The sequence below is a fragment of the Kogia breviceps genome, chromosome 9 (genome assembly GCF_026419965.1).
Source record: "Kogia breviceps isolate mKogBre1 chromosome 9, mKogBre1 haplotype 1, whole genome shotgun sequence".
Classification (NCBI taxonomy): Eukaryota; Metazoa; Chordata; class Mammalia; order Artiodactyla; family Physeteridae; genus Kogia; species Kogia breviceps.
In genome coordinates, this window is record NC_081318.1 from 103,674,774 (window position 1) to 103,693,132 (window position 18,359).

The 18,359-nt window shown below is 44.4% G+C and overlaps 1 protein-coding gene across 9 annotated transcripts in view; it reads left to right on the plus strand.

Annotated features, from left to right (window-relative positions):
* Nucleotides 1-18,359, plus strand: part of HECW1 (HECT, C2 and WW domain containing E3 ubiquitin protein ligase 1) — a 463,589-nt gene that overhangs the window by 406,688 nt on the left and 38,542 nt on the right. For all 9 annotated transcript variants that reach the window (XM_067042890.1, XM_067042895.1, XM_067042893.1 and 6 more), the window contains 5 exons: nt 1,808-1,891; nt 2,294-2,403; nt 7,388-7,508; nt 8,256-8,369; nt 9,194-9,346. In XM_067042890.1, the coding sequence (XP_066898991.1) occupies nt 1,808-1,891; nt 2,294-2,403; nt 7,388-7,508; nt 8,256-8,369; nt 9,194-9,346 (582 nt within the window). The remainder of the gene's footprint in view (nt 1-1,807; nt 1,892-2,293; nt 2,404-7,387; nt 7,509-8,255; nt 8,370-9,193; nt 9,347-18,359) is intronic.

The following is an 18,359-nucleotide window of genomic DNA, read 5'->3' on the forward strand; positions in this document are numbered from 1 at the left end:
CCCAGGGAATAAAGAGTGACCCCCTAGAATGTTCTCTACCTTTTCCCCCAGTCAGGGAGACCAGGGGCTTGCCCAGATGTGGGTCCCTTGGGGCAGCAGGGTGACCTGCCCCAGGGACATTGCCACTGGGGGAACACATCAATTTGAGAGTCCTTCGTGGGGCTGCAGTTGGTAAACCAGAGGAACAGGGTCCACGAGAATCCTCCAAACAAGAGGGCTGTGAGATGCTGTCAGGATTGGGGGACCGTGCTCAGGCACATGGAGTCAAGGGCACAGGGGCGTGGAGGGAGAAGCAGCTGGTGGAGGAGGCTTGGTGCCTGTACCCTTGGCCGGGCTTCCACCTCCTCCCTGAAAAAGGATGTGTGGACAGGTCTGCTCCAGTTTCCAAGTCCCTGGTCAGAGGAGCCACTGTGAACACCCACAGGTTTTGGAAATAGCATTATACTGCAGCAGTACTCTACCCATAACTTCAGGTTGGAACACAGTGCATTTCTCTGTTTAATCCCGTTTTGTGTATCTTTGTAGAAGCCAAAAAGTTTCTCTTGTCTTCTTAAAAATACCCACACCAAAAGGTCAAGTTCATTATATTTTTACCTGAAAATATGCAAGTTATGATGAAGATTTGGATTCACATTACTATAATCAGAGAGAGAAAAAAGTTGCACCTATAGTATTTTTATTAATAGATTTATTTTTAATCTTTCATTAGAGGAAACTGATGAAACGGTACACTAGACCACTCTTTATTAATTTCTTACAAGTACATGTGACTCTAAAATCATCTCAAAAATTTAAACAATGGGCTTCCCTGGTGGCGCAGTGGTTGAGAGTCCGCCTGCCGATGCAGGGGACACGGGTTCGTGCCCCGGTCCGGGAAGATCCCACGTGCCGTGGAGCGGCTGGGCCCGTGAGCCATGGCCGCTAGGCCTGCGCGTCCGGAGCCTGTGCTCCGCAACGGGAGAGGCCACAACAGTGAGAGGCCCGCGTAACGCAAAAAAAAAAAAAAAAAAAAAAAAAAAAAAAAAAAAAAAAAAAAAAAAAAAAAAAAAAATTTAAACAAAAAAAGAAAAAAGTGAAATTAAAAAAAAAAAAATCAGTCCTTAAGTCTTCTCAGATTTCTGCTGCATCTCTTCAAGAAAGGAGAAAAACTTTTAACTTCTTTGAAGCATACCCACAAGGGAATGATTCTTGGCCATAGTGTTTGTAATCTTTGAATATCTGAATGTCAGAGAAGCACATTACAAAGTTCATTTGATCAAAAGAAACGTTATCTATCCATAGACTTATTGGAATCATTTTGCCAGGTTGGAGTTGGAGGTTGTGAAAAAGTCAGAATGCATGAGTTGTAATTAAACAGAGAGAAATTGGTGCCTATACTCAAACTGACCTGGGAGACTCTTATGTATTCTGAGGCCAGACCCTCTCTGGACCCAGTGTGGAGTTAATTCATTTTCCATCAGTCATAAGGTTTCTCAGGAGACACCTCTTCACTGTTTCTTCCCATGGCTTCCAAGATGCCATGAACCCACAACAGTCCTCCCCAGCTCCACTCCCAACTGTGTGTCTCTCTGAGGACCTACCTGTGTTGTGCCCCGTGGCTTCTGTCCCCGTGTGAGTCTGAGGAAAGGTGATCCCTTGGAGAGTATCATGGGAACCTGCAATATGAACTTAACTACCTCGAAATACTCTGGACATTAGAACATCACTGTTCAGCCCTATTGGAAGAGAAAGGGGGCTCAGAATGGGGTTCATTCCTTACCTTATGCATCGGTGTGTAATTCTTATTTTCCTTCCCACATTATTCTAGGGAGAAAATCCATTACATTCGGACCGAGGGTAATCATGGGCTTGAAAAGTTGTCCTGTGATGCAGATCTAGTCATTTTGCTGAGGTAAGGGGCTGAGCCTGAAACAGTTCTGGAAAAGCAACTGGAAAAGCTAATCTGGGCAGTTCTCCAGGACAGCCCAGACTGAAACACTCGTTGCTTGTTCTAGAATATTCTAGTGGCTGCAACTGAAGTAGGGCTCCCACCCTTATACCTGCTATTCACCTCTTTCTCTACATGTAAGACTGGGGTATCAAGAGCTACGTATGGTACTTGATGGAGACCTTGTTGTAGGATTAATTCGGGTTTAAAATAACAGGGAGAGTTTGCGTGCCGGGATGTGCCCATCTAAGTGAATCTAAGTGTTTTCGTTGTCTCGTGAGAATTGTAACCACTCTTACCCCAATTTGTGAACGTTCTCTTATGGACAGAGAACTAACTTTTTAATTTTGTTTTTTTATTTTGCAGTCTCTTTGAAGAAGAGATTATGTCCTATGTCCCCCTGCAGGCTGCCTTCCACCCTGGGTACAGCTTCTCTCCTCGCTGTTCCCCCTGCTCGTCACCTCAGAACTCCCCAGGTAACTTGAGGGTCTGGCATTCTGTCTCCTGCAAGTGGCCACCTGTGTTTCCACCTGATGAAGGTGCCCTCTCTCCCTTAGTCCCCTCTCAATTTTCTGATCATCTGCATGCTAAGTTGGGTGTTGACACAGTGCCACCTGTTTTGGTAATGACCCCAAGCTATTACGTGTTTTGCATTTTTAAATGATTTGGAAACATTTTTCACGAAACCAGTATTTCATGACATGAAAATTATATGAAATTCATGTTTTGGTGTCTATCAATAACATTTTATTGGAACCCAGCCACACCCTTTTATCTATATATTTTGTGGCAACTTTCATGCTACAACAGCAGAGCTGAGTAGTAGCGACAGAGACCGTATGGCCCCCAAAACCTAAAATACTTACTATCTGGCCCTTTTCAGAAAGTCTGCGGACCCCTGCTCTAAACTGCTGTTTTGTTCTAAAACACACTCTCTGAGCATTTAATTTTTTTTTTTTTTTTTTTTTTTTTTTTTTTGCGGTATGCGGGCCTCTCACTGTTGTGGCCTCTCCCGTTGCGGAGCACAGGCTCCGGACGCGCAGGCCTAGCGGCCATGGCTCACGGGCTTAGTTGCTCCACGGCATGTGGGATCTTCCCGGACCGGGGCACGAACCCGTGTCTCCTGCATCGGCAGGCGGATTCTCAACCACTGCGCCACCAGGGAAGCCCTCTCTGAGCATTTAAAAGGGAAGAGCCCTTTCTGGAACATTCTGGCTCATGAATCAGAATGTTATTAGATACCAATGTGAGTAACTTTTTGTTAAGTTGTAAAGGAGTTACTAGGTTCCATGCTTACTAGGGAGCACCGTTATGCCCCCACGAAGATGCCAAAGGAGTTTTTAACTTGATGTGAAATTGTTTCCCTAAAGTTTTCTTTGTGTATTAGAATGAATTTAGAATTAGAACTCATGATATTCTTTGTGGGTATTTTCCATTCCAAATGAGGAAATATATATTCAACCGTTTAGCAAAAAAAAAAAGAAGCTAGTCTTTCCTGGGTTCATCAGGATAATTAGCTTCAGTCAAATCCATACTCCCAAATGGGATCCAGATATTGAAGAGTGTTTCCCCATTGTCTTGGTTTACAAGATCACATTGTCATGGGTGTTTGTGGCAAACCCAAATCTATTTTTTTAACTTTAAAATTTAGTAAAAGGAGTTAGTTGAAAAATCTAGTAACTTCTTATGACCTCCAGAGTTAGAGTTCAAACTTGGCTTTTGAAGCCAGGGGGAAATGGAGAAGAAAAACAGAATTTAGCAACATGCTCTGCCCCCCAGAAGGGATGTCTCATTCAGCTAGTGTCACTCAATACTTCCATAGGTCTCTCAAACTAGAATATCTTTTCATTTGTTCAGAATGACCCCCGTCCTGTTGTTCAGAACTATCTCTTAGAGGTCGTTTCGCTAATTCCCAGAATCTGTTTTTAAGTCAGGATCTCATTGTTATGCCTTCCTCCAAAGAAGTGTATGAGTAGCATTGCTGAGGAAATGTCTCACGTGTGCTGTGTCTGACGTACAGCATAGCTGAGATGACATGGCTTGGGAAAAGGAGGACCAGGAGCTTTGTCAGAGCCGGCATCAGGACAATCAGTTGTTTCCAGTGTGCACGGGATGACTTCCTTCTGGGGAGCAGAGCCTTCCATCCGGGGGACCTGCTGGTCTGCATGATGATCTGCCATCTTGTGGTAGAGATGGTCCCAGCCTGATAACGTGTCTACATCTTGGTCCAACCCTTTGGCAGTAGAGTGTCTACGTTCCTTTGGTGTGTAGAGTATCATCACATGGGGGAGATATCATACTGCAGATAGAAAAAATAAGGGTGTGTAGAGTTACTTGCTAACTGTGAATTATTTGGATAAGTTTTATAAAAGGAATCAACCTTCCTGATACAGACATTACTGACACCGTGAACGCGAAGAATCATCCAATTCACGTTGTCAAAGTGCTTAATTCTTTACTCTCCTAGCTTTGACCTTGGGGTCCTAGACTATGTAAGCCAGATATTTTGAAGTTAAACTTTACAATTCCCATTTTTCTAGACCTTTATGACATTTGCCTGGGGCAACATAGTGAATCATAGGTGCCAAAGCGCTTTGTAAAGCTTAAGTTATTAGACAAATGCATCGTAGTGACCATGGACGATAGTGGTAGTACCAGCAGTAATGAAAATTGTATTATAAAAAATACTGTAATCTGATGGCAGAAAATTATACTTGTACCTACAGACTTGTATTCTAGTTCTACCTATATCCTGAAACGTGGTATTTCAGCAGAGACTCTTTCCTTTTCAAGTGGTGGCTGTTGGTTCCCCCCACACCTCAGATGCTGCAAGACTCGCTGGTGAGACTGGTGCCGCTGGCGCCCTGCGTGCCTCCTTGCTAACACAGATCAGCTGTATCTCTGCTCCTAGTTTCTGTCGTCCACCGACCTTTTTCTCATTCTTAAAGACTGTGGCACCCGTCTCACAGTCTCCCTCTCCTCCCCAAGTCCTTCCATCTCCCTGGATGACATCAGCATCCACAAGGGCACCCGTGCAGTTCCTTGGCCTCCCAGTTTCTGGGCTTCCTTGTCTGCCCTGACCTCCTCCTCCTCCTCCACTGGTCCCACAGTCCCCTTCCTGCCTTGTTGTCATCTCTGAAGTCACTGATGCAAGCATCCTACTCCCATCCAACGTGCTTATTCAGCTGCTTTCCCTGATACCACCCTGTGCCCTCATCAGGACCTCCAGTTCACGGACGCCTCTCCTTTCTAACTGCCTCTCCCTCATCCAGCATAGACTCCCTGGTTCCTCATTTGTTGACAATGCCCTGAGCTCCCCGATCCTCTCCATTTCATTTACAGAGTTCCACTCCTAGATCACCTTACTATCTGCTTCCCCTACATCTGTAGTCAGGCATTCTTGGACAAATTCACCTGACAAGGCAGATTATCAATTATAAATTAGTCATCTCTCCACCTCACATGGACCTTAAACACCCAAAAGAAAATTCAACCAACGTATGCTCTTCTCTACTGCTATTTCAAACGTTGCCACTCCTTTCAAACTTCCAACCCCTGGGTCTCTCCTGGCAAATGATGTGCCTTCTTCCTTCACTGAGAAAATTGAAGCCCTTAGACAGAAACTGTCTCAAATGCCTGCTGCCTATCTTACAAGTCTTCCAATGCTACCACCTCCCTCTCCCCCTTCACACCTGTGCATTAGAGGGGGCGTCTTCACTAAGGTCGCGGCGAGCTCTGGGCACCCAGTCCTATGGGTAATTCTCAGCCCTCCTCCTGATCTCTCAGCCACATTTAACACTACTGATGGCTCCTCCCCTTAAGTCACCTCTTCAGCTGGCTTCTGGGACACAAGCTGTAGGCATTTCATCTACGTCTTTGGCCACCTTTGCAGACTCATCCTTCCCTTCCTACCATCCTCAAGACTCTTCTCCTCTCTCTCAAGCTATGTCTTTTTCCAATCAAGCACTCAAATGCACGCCGTCAGAGACCAAGCTCGTGATCTCCTCCATCTGTGCTTCTTCCATTTGTCCCCATCTCAGTGAATGTCACCACAGGCCATTCCATCATGATGTCTGAAACCCACCTTGGCCTCACTACCAATATCCAGTTCATTGCCTCCTAAAGACATCTCCAATCTATCTTCTTCTTTTTTCTTTTTCGATATAGTCCCATTTCTCGCCTCCACTGACACCACCCTAGTGCAATGCAGGCTGTCTAAATCCACTCTGGGCCTCTCCGGTGTTTTCTGTCTATTGCAGAAAGACTAAGGTTTTCATAACTCAAGACACATCACGCTGGTCCCCACACAATGGCTTTCCTGTTGTGCTTAACATTAAACAAAATCGCTTAATACAGCGTACCTTATCCTGTTTGATCTGTCTCCCACCCACCTCTCAAGCCTTGTTTTGCATCACTCTGGTCCTCACACCCTATGCTCCAGATAAACTGGAGCACCATTTTCCATCCTGCCACGGTACCTTTGCATGTGCTGGTCCTCTACCTAGATTGCTCTTCTCCCAGCTCATCTCTTCTCTTAAGTTAAGAGGAAGCCCTTCCTAACTCACTCAATCTAATTCATGCCTACTTATTCTTCAGCTATTCCCCAGGGAAGCCTTCCTGAACTTGGCCAGAATATTCTGTGATCTCAAAGAACTAAGTTCCTTTCCTTCATGGGTAGGAATCATCTCAACTTATAATAATATTCTCATTTCTGTGAGTTGGGTTGTATCAGTTTTATCTAGATTATAAATTCAGTACCTGGAATATAAACTAATAAATAGTTATCGAAGGGGCAGACCATGATCATAGCCATCTGTGAAACTTGGAGAAGAATGTTATTTTTTCCATTCCTTTTTTCATTAAAAGGTATATAAAGATAATAAAGCAACTACAAAGCACTCTAGGTGATACAAAAGCTCTCTTCTGTAAAGAGTAAGGAATTATTATTATTAATTTTTCTTTTATAGTGCAAGGTAATCTGATATAAACTCCTGCATGCTCTGGGGCCTAATGGACATGGATATTTATTTTAGCATCAGTATAGTTAGAGAAGTACAAAGTGCACATATATTACAATCCTAGTTGCTTCCTAATAGTTACAACCACTTCTTATAGTAACTTACAAGAGCCTAGTTTGATTTATGTTGTTTTAGAATATTCAAGCATAACTAAGCCAAGAAATATGCTCATCGAGGTATTCTGAAGAGAAATACAACTTGAAATGGAGTGGAAGACATAAATATTTATTGTCATCAGAATTCAGTTTTCTGTTTATTATATTATACCTGTTTATTATAAAAGTCCCTGAGGGAGTGATAGAAATGAAGGGAAATGTCTTGGAGAAGTAAAACACGAAGACGCAGGAATGTGCCTCTGGTTGGCCCTTTCTCCTCCGTTGCCCTGCATATTTGTTCTTCAATAAAAAATGATGACCTTCAGCCTGTGTGTTTCTCTCTGCAGGTTTACAGAGAGCCAGTGCAAGAGCCCCTTCACCCTACAGGAGAGACTTTGAGGCCAAGCTCCGCAATTTCTACCGAAAACTGGAAGCCAAAGGATTTGGTCAGGGTCCAGGGAAAATTAAGTGAGTGCTCCAGTGCTTGGCACTGAACTCAGTTGGTAGATGTTTCTATCCTTTTCTCCCCTATAACTTGGTAATATATGTTTGGAGATTGGATACCATGGTGTAGTATCAGTCATGTTCATAGAAGGGAGGAAAGAAAAAGTTAGGAAGTTGGAAAGAAAGAAGAAAGGAAGTTAAGAAATTGGAAGGGAGGCAGGAAGAGAAGAGAAGGGAAGGAGAGGGAGAAAGAAAAGTAGATTTCAAACAAAACCATGTATAAAATCAATGGTAGACCTTTTCAGAAAACAAGGAATCTTGAACTAAATTTAAAAATCGTATGTTTCCCTTTACATATTCTTGGGACAAATTTACCTACTCATTAGTCAAATAGCTTTGATCTTCAGATCTAAGTAAAGAGTTATGGTCTTTTTCCACTTTGGGTTTATTATTTTCATCTTGAAAAGCCAAACTCAAACTCAGGAATCCAACTTAAGAGATTCTTTTTGGAATTGATCAAAAAGAATCCTAAAGGTAGTCCAACATGATGGAATGTGTCCCATTATGAAAGTACACGTTGTCCTTGTGCTTTCATGGTTTTGAAAAGAGTGTCAACATAAGGCCGTAGCCGAACTGACGGAACCTATACCTTGTTGGAGAGGCTGGGCAATGAGACCATCAGCCTGGGTCCCCACAGCTCGCCTAGAACACTCCCTAACATCGGAGCCCGAGCACCCGCTCACCACCCACATGACTTCTTCTCCTTTCCAGGCTCATCATTCGGCGGGACCACCTGTTGGAGGGAACCTTCAATCAGGTTATGGCCTATTCCCGGAAGGAGCTCCAGCGAAACAAGCTCTATATCACCTTTGTTGGAGAGGAGGGGTGAGGCACAGCACTTTTATGGAGACACCTTAGTGTGGGTAGACCAGAGACCCCAGATCCTGGGTGATTCTTCTCAAGAAGGAGCAGGATGTCTCTAAGCCTTTGCCCCAAGGTGATTCCGATCATGTCCTCCCAGGAGGCCTTTCTCTCCAGGTGTTGCCAATCTTTAGGTTTCATGTTCTCTAAGAGCCTAAGATTTTTGGCATGTTCTAGAGTCTGAGGTCACATGGTCAAAGTATAAGCCAAAACTACAGGCCTAAACTACTGCATCTTTACTTTCTCATGTGGGTACCCTTCTGAGTTTCTGACCAAAGAACTCTTCCCCCAGGAGTGCACGTATATAACTACATACCAGATTTTTCATATAATTTCAGTGATTTCTTGGCAAACCATCTCAACTGTGGAGGGCAAGCCCACCCAGGAGGGCATAGCAGAATGAACTTGAAAGTGTTTTCAATTCATACACGTGCAAACATGCACCATCAGAGGAAATTCTTTTGTGCCTCCCACAATGAAGTCCCTGTTTTGAATGGGCCAGTTGTGTGTTTTATCCAAAAGGTATGATATGATCGAGGACAAAGGTTAAGGAACACTGCCATAGCATTGGTCCATGGCCATCTAGTAAGGACATCATCCCCAAACCAATCACTACATTCTCATTTTCTACAGCAAATTATACTTCCCTTGGGATCCACTGTAAAGAGCAGAGGCTGCTCTCTGCTTTCCTAGCACTGACTCTGAAAGGGCAAGCCAGCCCCTGCGTAGGGACAGGTCCCCCGCCTCTTGCACGTAATGAGCTTCCCGGGCCTCTGCTTCCTTTGCAGCCTGGACTACAGTGGTCCTTCGCGAGAGTTCTTCTTCCTTTTGTCTCAGGAGCTCTTTAACCCTTACTACGGACTCTTCGAGTACTCCGCCAATGACACCTACACCGTGCAGATCAGCCCCATGTCTGCGTTTGTAGAAAACCATCTTGAATGGTAAGAGCTGGAATTTTTACTTTCTCGTGTTGGAAAGTGCTGGTCTTTCTTAGTCAGAAGACAGTGGTGTTTCTTGAGGGCCACTGTGTTTGGAGCAGCGGCCCGATATCGTGAGGGCTGATGGGAGTGAATAGCAAGGCACTAGAACGAAGGTTCTCTGCCAGTCTCCACTCAGAATACAAAATAAATTACTAAAGACATGCAAATTTCCTATCAACTGCAAATTGATGTAAGATACTGTCATTGCCTTCTGAGGAGATGCGAAGGTAAGTAGACATAGGTTCTGAATGTTGATAATTCTACTAAAATCCTAAGAGTCCCCTGCAGAAGCTTCTTGAATGTATTTGTAGGAAATTCTCTGAATTGGAACAATGGCTTTCACACTGTGACCCTCAGCTTCTGCATCTTGCTATAAAATAAGTCTGTTGGGTCAGATGATCTCTCAGCATCCTTCTGACTTGAAAATCCAATATCTCTTTGGTCCTCTCTTCCTGAGACATCAATTGCCACTTACTGAAATGAGTAAGAAGATCAGTATCAGTCAATTCTGTGTAGTTCTGTGGGTGAGATACCTCAGATATGGGTGTTAGAAGTCTCCAGAAAGCTGCATGGGACATCTAGGATGCCTGCACTTTCCTACTGTGTCACCACCATACCTGACTTGAAAAGTACCCCTGACTTCACTGCAGGAGCTCCTGCTGTGAGGAGGGAAACCAACCAGTCTCAGAAACTGCTGATGTGGGTTCTTGTCTGCCATTGCTTATTGATGATGTGTCATGGGGCTGCTGGTGAAGGGAGCTTCTCAGTTAACACCTGGGCCTGCTGGGTATATGGCCCAAATCCCCATATTTTGGTTTTACGGCAACAGAACAACCCACCTCTGCTACAGCTGCCAGCTACAGCCCATGACCTCTCTCTCCAAACACTCTCAGCTTTGAAGTTCTTTTTTTGTTTTTTTTTTTCGTTTTTTAGAATTTATTTTATTGAAGTATAGTTGATTTACAACATTGTGTTAATTTCTGCTTTGTAGCAAAGTGAATCAGATCTATATTTTTTTCTTTTTCATATTCTTTTCCATTATGGTTTATCATAGGATATTGAATATAGTTCCCTGTGCTGTACAGTAAGACCTTGTTGTTTAACTTTTATCTATTCTATATATAATAGTTTGCATCTGCTAATCCCAAACTCCCAATCCATCCCTCCCCCTCCAACTCTCCCCCCTTGGCAACCACAAATCTGTTCTGTATGTCTGTGAGTCTGTTTGTGTTTTGTAGATATGTTCATTTGTGTCATATTTTAGATTCCACATATAAGTGATATCATATGGTATTTGTCTCTTTCTGACTTACTTCATTTAGTATGATAATCTCTAGGTCCATCCATTGTTGCTGCAAATGGCATTATTTCATTCTTTTTTATGGCTGAGTAGTATTCCATTGTGTGTGTGTGTGTGTGTGTGTGTGTGTGTGTGTGTGTGTGTGTGTGTGTGTACCACATATTCTTTTTCCATGTTGATGGACATTTAGGTTGTTTCCATGTCTTGGTTATTGTAAATAGTGTGCTGTGAACATAAGGGTGCATGTATCTTTTTGAATTATAGTTTTGTCCAGGTATATGCCCAGCAGTGGGATTGCTGGATCATACGGTAGTTCTATTTTTAGTTTTCTGAGGAACCTCCATACTGTTCTCCATAGTGGCTGCACCAACTTACATTCCCACCAACAGTGTAGGACGGTTGCCTTTTCTCCACACCCTCGCCAGCATTTGTTATTTGTAGATTTTTTAATGATGGCCATCTGACCACCGTGACGTGGTAATTCATTGTAGTTTTGATTTGCATTTCTCTAATAATTAGTGATATTGAGCATCTTTTCATATGCCTACTGGCCATCTGGATGTCTTCTTTGGAGAAATGTCTCTTTAGGTCTTCTGCCCATTTTTTGATTGGGTTGTTTGCTTTTTTGTTATTGAGTTGTGTGAGCTGTTTGTATATTTTGGATATTAAGCCTTTATTGGTCATATTATTTGCAAATATTTTCTCCCGGTCCGTAGATTGTCTTTTCATTTTGTTTATGGTTTCCTTTGCTGTGCAAAAGCTTGTAAGTTTGATTAGGTCCCATTTGTTTATTTTTGCTTTTATTTCTATTGCCTTGGGAGACTAGCCTAAGAAAACATTGGTACGATTTGCGTCAGAGAATGTTTGCCTATGGACTCTTCTAAGAGCTTATGGTGTCATGTCTTGTATTTAAGTCTTTAAGCCATTTTGAGTTTATTTTTGTGTATGGTGTGAGGGTGTGTTCTAACTTCACTGATCAGCATGTGTCAGCTCTGAAGTTCTTGAGCTGAAGCAGGCGTGTCTGCATCAGGTGTTACAGTGGGTCTCTTGACTCTCCACAGGTGAAGAAGCAAATGTGGCCCTTCGTTGTTGCTTTTCCCGTAACTTATCAAATAAGTGGATGATGAAACCTGGGAGGCAGAAACACGTAGATGGGGCAGGCAGAGCAGGAAGTGGCCACTAAGGGAACTTAGGAATGAGAATTGAAGGCCACATCTAACGTAGTCATGTTCAGGCAGGGTTCACTCCAGCGGTGGAGAGTGCCGTACCCCATGCCACAAGAATATATATGTACACAGATTATACTTCATACAATCCCTTAATTCTCTTAGTCTGTGAGCATGAAATTTAAGATGGTGTCTTGAAGGTCATGATTTAGAGTCAGGAAATATTTTCATCAAATATCATAGCATATAGGAAGGACTATGCTGGGTGTTGTGGGATACCTTCATTAATTAAGCAATTGTAAATCAAGCATGTGCTATGTGCTAGGAGGATACAAAGACGAAGTGAATGAGATCTCCTCCCTCAAGGGGGGAGCATGTGAGTAAATCAATAATTCCACTACAATATCTTAAATGCCAGTTTATGCATACATAATACCCGTGTGTGTGGGGGGGGGGTGTTTGAGAGAGAGAGAGCACCCCCCGAGATGCATATATAAGGCTGGGAATTGTATTAAATCACAAGGGAAAATGTCTCACTCAGCCCAAGACAAGGGATGGGGGAGTGGGGAGTGAAACCAGGCGATCTCATAGAAAGAGGGGATAATTGTGCCATCTTTTTTTTTTTTTTTCTAGAGAGAGTGGGTATACGAGCCAAGCCTTAAGGGACAGTTGAGTAGGTGACTAGGCAGAGAAGGGGAGAAAAGAGGTTTCGAGGATCCAGAATTGGAAGCAAGACTCGAAAGGCGTGGGAGGGAATAGAGCCTTCAGCAAGCAGTGTAGATGGATCAGAGCCAAGAACGGCCTTTGGGGTTGTGGTGGGAATGAGGCTGGAGACGAAGAGAGAGGCAGATGGTCTCATCCCATAGGGGAGAATGCTATCATTGGATTTGTGTTTTCCAAAAGTAAATCTTGCTGTAATGTGGGGAAAATTTTGAGGAGGGAAAGCTGGAGAGAGCCGAGACCAGCTCCGAAGCTGTTGATACGTCCTGGGGAGAAACAGACGGTCAAAACTGAGGCAGAGGCAGGGTCTGAGAGAGGAGGGGACTGACTTTGGGAACTTCTCAGAGGGAGAAGAGACTGAACTAGTTGGTTCGCTGGTTTAATGTTGAGGTGAGGGGGAGAGAGAAATATAGAATAAGTTCAAAGTTTCTGGTCGCACCATGCGATGGATTGGGACCATTCACTGTGATGGGAGTTATGTGAAATAGATGATACTTAGAGGAAAGATGAGGAATTCACCCTTTGACATGTAGAATTTGCAGTTTCCCTTATAAATACACACGGATATATTAGTATGGAACTGGAGTACGGCCCTGGGGAGGAGGAGGGGAGCTGGGCTGGAAACTGAGTTTGAGAGATACCAACAGAGCCGGAGTGGCTCAGCCATGGGAGGAGATGGGAGCTCGCAGAGAGGTGGACCATGCTGATGTGTCCGGAACGGGCAGAGCCAAAGGTCCCTGGGGGGGAGCTAAGAAGGAGTGGCCAGGGACTCCCCTGGTGGCACAGTGGTTAAGACTCCACGCTCCTAATGCAGGGGACCCGGGTTCGATCCCTGGTCAGGAAACTAGATCCCACATGCATGCCACAACTAAGAGTTCACGTGCCACAACTAAGGAACCGGTGAGCCGCAACGAAGGAGCCCACGAGCCACAACTAAGACTCGACGCAACCAAATAAATATTTTTCTTTAAAAAAGAAGAAGGAGTGAGTGGCCAGAGCGCTCAGCCTGGAAGGAATGGGACAGAGAAGGAGGTGCTCCGACGAGGACCTGCTGAGGGGAAAGAAGGCAGTCTGAGAAGGTGGAGGCCATTGGAGGTGTGCAGGCAATAGAAAGGGGTCCCCAGGGGTTCAGAGCCCAGGATTGGGAGGACAGAGCTTAGGACATCAGGGCAGGGAGAGCGTTCAGATGACCAAGGGAGCTGCATTTGGATGGTGGCAGAGGTTCATGAGGGTAAGCGCCCTGGCGGCGTGAAGGGAACCCAGCGTTCTGGAGGAAACCGTGGGATCCAGCATGTCTCAGCACAGACGCAAGGGAAGGCCACAGGCAGAGGCCTGATGAAAAGCACAAGAGAAGTGCTGGACTTCTGGTCTGCTCAGTCACTTTCCACCAGGGAAGGCATCTCGCCAACTGCCCAGCCCCTGCTTTCTTTCATCCTGACTCTGCTGTCTCTGACCATCTCTGGCTGGAGCAGGCCGTGTCAATATGTCTGTTAACACTTCAGCGCTTGGAGGAAAGAAACCACAGGGATGTTTTAAGAATTGGCAAAGTTCTCTGGATGGTTCCTTTATAAGGGTCAAAGGCCCGTAGAACCTGGCCCAGAGGTGCTAGTTACCCTCTGTCTTTGCAAAGGAAAGCACATGAGGACTTTCACCCGCTGAGGTTCCCGCTCATGTTGAGAATATTTGCTGTGCAGCCCGGAAGCAAAATGGCAGGTAGCTTTCTGAGCAACTAGCACTCTAGTTACAATTGTAACTAGAATAGTTACAAGATTCCATTGGATGTCTCCTGGCCCTTCAACCCCCAAGGGCCCCTCCTGAGAGGAGAGAGCTCAGTGTGTCATTTTCACTTGAGTCCAGGGTCACATAAGCTCCCCCATGCCACGTCATCCCAATAGCAGCCCCCAGGTTCCTTCCTAGGAACCTACAAGAGCTTCCCTGGTTCCATCTCTGGCTGAATCTGAGTAACCTTCCTAGCAATGCCCTAGAGAGGCTCAGGGCACACATCAGTTGAGAAGTCATCATAAAAATGTGCGTGTCTGGTTGTGACTACGTCCGCTTCTTAACCTAGCTTTCTTCAGAACTTGCGAGAAACTTCTAGTAAAGCTTTCAAAACAATTAACGAGAACACTCTTTTTCAACACTTGCCTTATGCAGAAATAGACCTAAGGATGTACGAGGTTTATAGGACAAAGGTGGCGGTTCAAGTCAGTTGGAAAAGAACGGACTGTGTAGTCAATGAGGCCAATATAACTGGCTCTACAAGCCAAAAAAGTTAGGTTAAATTCCTCTCCAACTTGAAAGCACATGTAAAAAATGTAACAGTAAGATTTCTTCAAAAACCTCTAGGTGACTTTCTGTATGTTCTAGAAAATAAACATTATTGAGGACAGAAAACAAACTCAGGAAACTTTGAGTGGTAGAGGCTTTTTCACTCAAGATTGGAACCCTGGAATCTAACAAAGAAAAGGAAAATCTATTTGAATATATAAAAATGAAGGGGCTTCCCTGGTGGCGGCGCAGTGGTTGAGAGTCCGCCTGCCGATGCAGGGGACACGGGTTCGTGCCCCGGTCCAGGAAGATCCCACATGCCGTGGAGTGGCTGGGCCTGTGAGCCGTGGCCGCTGAGCCTGCGCGTCCAGAGCCTGTGCTCCGCAACGGGAGAGGCCACAGCAGTGAGAGGCCCGCGTACTGCAAAAATAAATAAATAAATAAAATTAAAAATATTTTTATGGCAAAAATACCATAAATGCAAAAGGCAAGCTTTGATTTTGAAAAATAATCTTTGCAACTCAGGAAAATCAGAGGCTGAAAATCTGCAATATAGATTTCAAAGAGTTCTTCCACCTTGAAAAGAAGAGGAGAAACAACTCTAGAAAAATCAGCAAAGAAAATGAAGAAAGCTATTCAGAGAAGAAAAAATCCAAATAATCACCAAACCCATAAAAAGAATTTCAATTTTATCAGTGGCCAGGGATATTTAAGCAAAATAAACAATGATATATCACTTTTATAACAATCAAATTGGCAAAAATTAAAAAGAATTATATTACCTCTTTTCAGGAGGACGTGGGTGAAAGTTTATTCTCTTCCATCACCAATAGAAACATGAATGTTGATTGCCTTTTTTAAAAACACAATCAACAATATATACTAAAACTTTTAAATCCATATACCCTCTGGCCCATGAATCTCTCTCATAGAAATAAAAGCACTGCTATAAGGACTCTTACAATAACAGCTAATAGTATTGAGCCCTTATTATGGGCCAGGTATCTTTGGGAAAGCTCTACATGAGCTGCACATCCTGTTATGATCTCCCTGTTTTACAAATGAGGAAACTGGTACCCACAGAGGTTTAGTACTTGCCCAAGGTAGCATAGCTAATAAATGGCAGAGCCAGGAATCCCACCCAGGCAGCATGGCTCTCCAGTGCAAACTTTTCAAATCTATCCTATCCTCCCTAACAAAACATACCAGGAGGTTTATTTCAGTATCGTTTGTAAAGACACAAATGTAGAAGCAACCCAAGTGTCCATCAGCAGAGATGAGTTAACTTCATCACAGCAGCTCCACACTGCACCATGATATGAGGCGTAAAAGAGCTGAATTAGAATCTTACCAGAGGATGGAAGAGGATTTCTTCAAGATATTGTTGAGGGGAGAATAGCAGAAAACGATGAACAACACAGTTTAAAAACCAAAAAATAGGGCTTCCCTGGTGGCGCAGTGGTTGAGAATCCGCCTGCCGATGCAGGGGTCACGGGTTCGTGCCCAGGTCCGGGAAGATCCCACATGCCGCAGAGCGGCTGGGCCCGTGAGCCATGGCCGCTGAGCCTGCGCGTCCGGAGCCTGTGCTCCGCAACGGGAGAGGCCACAGGAGTGAGAGGCCCGCATACCACAAAAAAAAAAAAAAAAAAAAAAAACATGCAAAACCTGTACCTGTATGGATATAGATATGTAAATATAAATAACTTAGTATGTGATTACATGCTTTAGAGGAAAAATATGGAAGGATACATCTTAGTCATCATGGGTCCCAGGAGATGAGATGAGGAGAGAGCAGCCAACCAGGCCAGAAGGAGACAAAACTATTGATAATTTTAAAAAGTATCTATGAGCATATTAATGAATTGATATAAAAATTACAAGCGTGTATAAATTTTTAAAAATAAATCCCTAACGACTGAAATGCCTTTTGGTACAAATGGCTTACCTAAGTTATTAGAAAGAAACAAGTGTCTTAGACACGAATTCCTCAGTGCGCCCTCCGATTTCTGAGGACCCGATGCTGGTCGCACGAACTGCCGGGCAGTTAGTGAGCCTCTGGTGTATTAGAAATGCCACACAGACGTACTCCCACCTCTCTCACTCTACCTCTGGTGTCTTCCATTCTCCATCCCATTTGCCCTCCCTTTACTCAGCCCCCAAATCTTTAATAATTCCCACTGTCTACAAAATGAAGTCCAGGTTCCTCAGATCCTCAGGGACTCCCCAAGGTGCAAGATCACCTGTCAAGTGCACTCCTCTCCCTTACGGGCCCCATCCTTTCCTCTGTTCTCTCACTTAAGGGTGGGTCCACGTGTCACCCACCCTTAAAGCCCATTTAAAATACTTTATAGTTCTTTTGTGACTTCTTTCCTGAACTTGCTTCTGAAGAGTAAGTTCATCTTCTCTTGAGTTCTTTATTTTTTTTTTATACATTTACTTATTTGGCTGCACCGGGTCTTAGTTGCGGCACGCAGGATCTTTAGTTGCGGCATGCATGCAGGGTCTAGTTCCCTGACCAGAAATTGAACCCGGGCCCCCGGCATTGGGAGCGTGGAGTCTTCACCCCTGGACCACCAGGCGAGTCCCCTTGAGTTCTTTTAGAAACAAAGGTTTTCAGACACTTTTAGCTGAAACCTTGCTTTCCAGTGAAATTTATATTCAGTCCAGTATCTAGGACAGAAGAGGGTGGAGCTAGTCTCCTTCAAGGAGTCCGGGGGCTGGTCATTTGTCCACTCAGACTCTTCTTCCTCCTCCTCATTCTTATGCTTCTGTGCAAAACAGTTTGAATAAAACACCACTCTGGGCTGTCTGCATTTCTCATTCCATCTCTCCCTGGCTACTCTGTATTGTAAGGATTCGCGCTAGCTTCCAAACTGGATCAGGCAGCAAGCACCTTATTGCCCCCTTGGCAACCAGCATGGTCTCTGGCATACAGGCAGCACCCTTCAGTTCCTGAGGCAGGGTGCCCCACAGCCAGAGGAGTAAATTCCTGCTCCAGCTTTCAGCTGCTGTGTGACCCTGGGCAGGTTTCTCAACCTATCTGAATCTCAGCCTCCTTTCCCGTGTAAAGGTGATAACAGCGCCTATTCTGTGTGATGGTCGTAAGGGTACCGGAAAAGTGACTGGTACCCAGTAGGCATTTAACAGATGCAGATGCCATCATTCTGTCCTTGAGTGTATGTGTGTATTTTATAGGGACATCAGAAAGTGTTAGAGAAAGCTAGGTTGGTTCTCTTGATTCCAGGTTTCTGAGTCTTGGCACTATTGACATTTGGAGCCAGATGATTCTTTATGGTGGGGACTGTCCTGTGCGTTGGAGGATGTTGAACAGCGTCCCTGGCCTCTGCCCGCTAGATACAGTCCCACCACTACCACCCCCCCCGGGGTTGTGACAACCAAAAGTGTCTCCAGATATTGTCAAACAGCTCCCTATTGAGAACTACGGCTTTACTGTTCCCATATGGAAAAAGCTTGGAAAAAGAAATGTATCACATGGCTGACCAAGGGCAGCAATATTTTT